Source organism: Geotrypetes seraphini, chromosome 16 (assembly GCF_902459505.1).
Source record: "Geotrypetes seraphini chromosome 16, aGeoSer1.1, whole genome shotgun sequence".
Taxonomy (NCBI): Eukaryota; Metazoa; Chordata; class Amphibia; order Gymnophiona; family Dermophiidae; genus Geotrypetes; species Geotrypetes seraphini.
The window spans coordinates 8,709,040-8,712,238 of record NC_047099.1 but is presented as its reverse complement, the minus strand read 5'-3'; the positions used below and the strand labels follow the sequence as shown (position 1 = coordinate 8,712,238).

General features: G+C 42.1%; 1 protein-coding gene across 1 annotated transcript; it reads left to right on the top strand.

The window, feature by feature from the left end:
- Nucleotides 1-952: 952 nt before the first annotated feature.
- Nucleotides 953-1,900, top strand: LOC117350485 (olfactory receptor 1509-like). The gene has a single exon (XM_033924779.1). It carries the CDS (start codon nucleotides 953-955, stop codon nucleotides 1,898-1,900), a length of 948 nt encoding a protein of 315 aa, XP_033780670.1.
- Nucleotides 1,901-3,199: the final 1,299 nt, after the last annotated feature.

Here is a 3,199-nt window from a genome sequence, read left to right as displayed (position 1 = left end):
GGATGGAGACTATGGTGTTTAGCTTGCTTTTATACCAAACTTTTCAAACCACCCTCATATATAGCAAACAAGAGAATCTCAGATAATGTATTCTAGAGAAGTGCTCAAGCAGTGGTGTAATAATGGGTGTGGGTGGACTGCCCGGGTGGGGGTGGACTGCCCGGGGCGCCATCTTGGTGGGGGTGCTGGCACCTCTCTGACCCTCCATGCCACACTCAAGCCCGCCCTTCTCCCCACCTGTACATTTATTTTTTTTTAAGTTCAAATAGTTTCTTTGCCAGCGTGAGTGACTTATTTGACCTGCTGTCTCACCTCAGAAATCACTTCTGGGTTATGGGTCCAGGAAGTGACATCAGATGGAAAACCAAGGCCAGTGCAAGCAGCACACTGGAGAAACTGCTCAAGCTGGCAAAGATTTAAAGAAATACATAGGGGAAAAAAGGGCACCAGTGTGGCATGGAGAGGTGGGGAAAGAGCGGAGGGCATGGAAGAAGTGTATGTGTATGTATGCGTGGAGGGGGGAGGAGGCAGAGAAGAGGGCACCAAAGCAAAAAAGATAACACAATCACCACCCTGGGCACCTTCTACCCTCGCTACACTACTGTGGTCAAGATAAAATGCAACCCCCAAAGGGTTTTGAAATGGACTAGAGACAAAGCATGACAAAACAATCCAGAAAATCCTTCTAAAGCAGGGGTCTCAAAGTCCCTCCTTGAGGGCCGCAATCCAGTCGGGTTTTCAGGATTTCCCCAATGAATATGCATGACATCTATGTGCATGCACTGCTTTCAATGCATATTCATTGGGGAAATCCTGAAAACCCGACTAGATTGCAGCCCTCAAGGAGGGACTTTGAGATCCCTGTTCTAAAGAATATTAATGTTTTCCAAGTATGTCTCATTTTATGCATTTTCTCTTGTGTTTGTTTCTTACAGTTGATGAAGTGGAAGGAATGGCATTCAGGAATGAGACCAGAGTCACACATTTCATCCTCCATGGACTTTCTAGCAACCCAGACTTACAGATAATATTCTTTGTGCTATTTCTAGTCATGTACATGTTCACAGTAGCTGGCAATCTTCTCATCATGATAACCATATACGTGGACTCTCACCTGCACTCTCCCATGTACATCTTCCTCAGCCACCTCTCGTTCTTAGATTTGAGCTTTTCCACAGTCACTGTCCCAAATTTCCTGGTAAACTTTATCTTACGGAGAAAAACCATCTCATTCAATGGCTGCCTTGCTCAAGTATTTTTCCTGCATTTCTTTGGGGGTACAGAATGCCTTCACCTGACCCTGATGTCTTATGACCGCTACGTTGCCATCTGCAATCCTTTGCGCTATACCACGATAATGAACAAGCGAGTCTGTCTCCTGCTGATATTTTGTACTTTGGTAGGTGGGTTAATGCACGGCTGTGGTCAGGTATTTCCAGTAATTTTGCTGCCCTTTTGTGGTCCAAATGAGATAAATCATTTCTTTTGTGACACCCACCCCTTATCTGTCTTGGCTTGCTCTAGAACCTTCATCAGTGAAACGGCAGATGTGATCAACAGTGGAACAATATCCTTTCTTTCTTTCACGGTGTTGTTTGTTTCGTACATACACATCATCTCCACCATCTTAAAGATTCGTTCATCTGAGGGGAAGCTGAAAGCCTTCTCTACCTGTGCCTCCCATCTGGTGGTGGTCACTCTGTTTTTTGGCCCCCTTCTTTTTATATACATGAGACCGCCGGTGACATTTGCAGCGGATAAACTGATATCTGTTTTTTTCGCCCTCGTGACGCCTTTGTTAAACCCTTTCATTTATACTCTCAGAAACGAGGAGGTGAAAAAAGCCATGAAGAGGTTGGGAGGCAGGAAAGTACGCTTTCTGGGGATGCATGCCAATTGATTTCCTGTCCTTTTAAATAAAGACAGCTTCATGTAAACCATCTGCTCTAACTGATTGATACATGCTCCTTAATCTAGTCTCTATAATTTTTATTATTTTACCCTTGATTCATTTTTTTAATGGAATTTTCTTTGAGTTATGCTGTTCTTAGCAAAAACTGGGACTTTGATCTCTTGCTCTGTTTACTCTGGAATCTAGGAACACTAATTTCTGTACATACTACATGCTTATTAAACTTGTATAGCTTGTGCTTTTTCAAATTATTTGTTTGAGATTTCGTAGCAGTATTTTAGAAAAGAAATCCGACTCGGAATATGATGTCTGAGTCTGAACATCAGAGATGGATGTCCATCTTAGTTATATTTTAGAAGAGGATACAGTCTGTTCTAAAACATATGTTACATTACATTAGGTATTTCTATTCCGCCATTACCTTGCGGTTCAAGGCGGATTACAAATGGATTGTCAGGACATTAGAAGTATTTAGGGAGCAGTTTGTACATTTCTTTGACTTGCTAAGGAATACATCTGAATTGTCATGGTATTAGAAGTATATATGGAGTAGTTGTTGGTGATGCTTGGGACATTTCTGATTGAGTTAGTTCGGTTTTATGTGTTTTTTTAATAGAAGGGTTTTTATTTCTTTTTTGAAGATTTTGTAGTCTGTGTTCGAGGACAATAGGTTGTAGAGTTGGAGGTCGAGTGTTGCAGCTCGAATGGCTAGGAGGTTTTCGTACAGTTTTTTTGGTTGGAGGGTGTGGAAATGGTGCGTGGGTTCTCCTATGTCTGGTTGAGGTGGATTGAATTAGTCGATATGTGAGGTGGATGTCCATGTGCTCAAAGCATCCAGCATGAGCAACCAAATTATGAACGGGGAGAACAAGGGTCATGAATGGAATGTCCATCTTATAAAACAAAGAAAGAACAAATGGTGGAGACTGTGATGTCCAATCACTTTTATTATATCACAAGACTTTACACGATCGTGTTTCGGTCCCAACTGGGCTGTATTTCAGAGGATTGCATATATGCGTTCCATTTTTGTCATAGGACTGGTGAAGAAAAAAAATGTAGAAACAATTTCAGACTCTTGAGGCAGGCCCAGTTGGGGCCGAAACACGATCGTGTTTAGTCTTGTGATACAATAAAGGTGATTGGACGCCAGAGTCTCCTTCGCTGTTTGTTCTTTCTTTTCATTTTTGGGGAAGTTGTTGTCTCCTGTTTCTCTGACATTTTATAAAATAGCCACTCAGTTATCCTTCTGGAGTAGTGGAATAGCCTAATAGGAAGAGCATTGGA

What these genes read in the sequence shown, in the direction of transcription:
- LOC117350485 (XM_033924779.1), top strand. Translation starts at nt 953, where the DNA reads ATGGCATTCAGGAATGAGACCAGAGTCACACATTTCATCCTCCATGGA.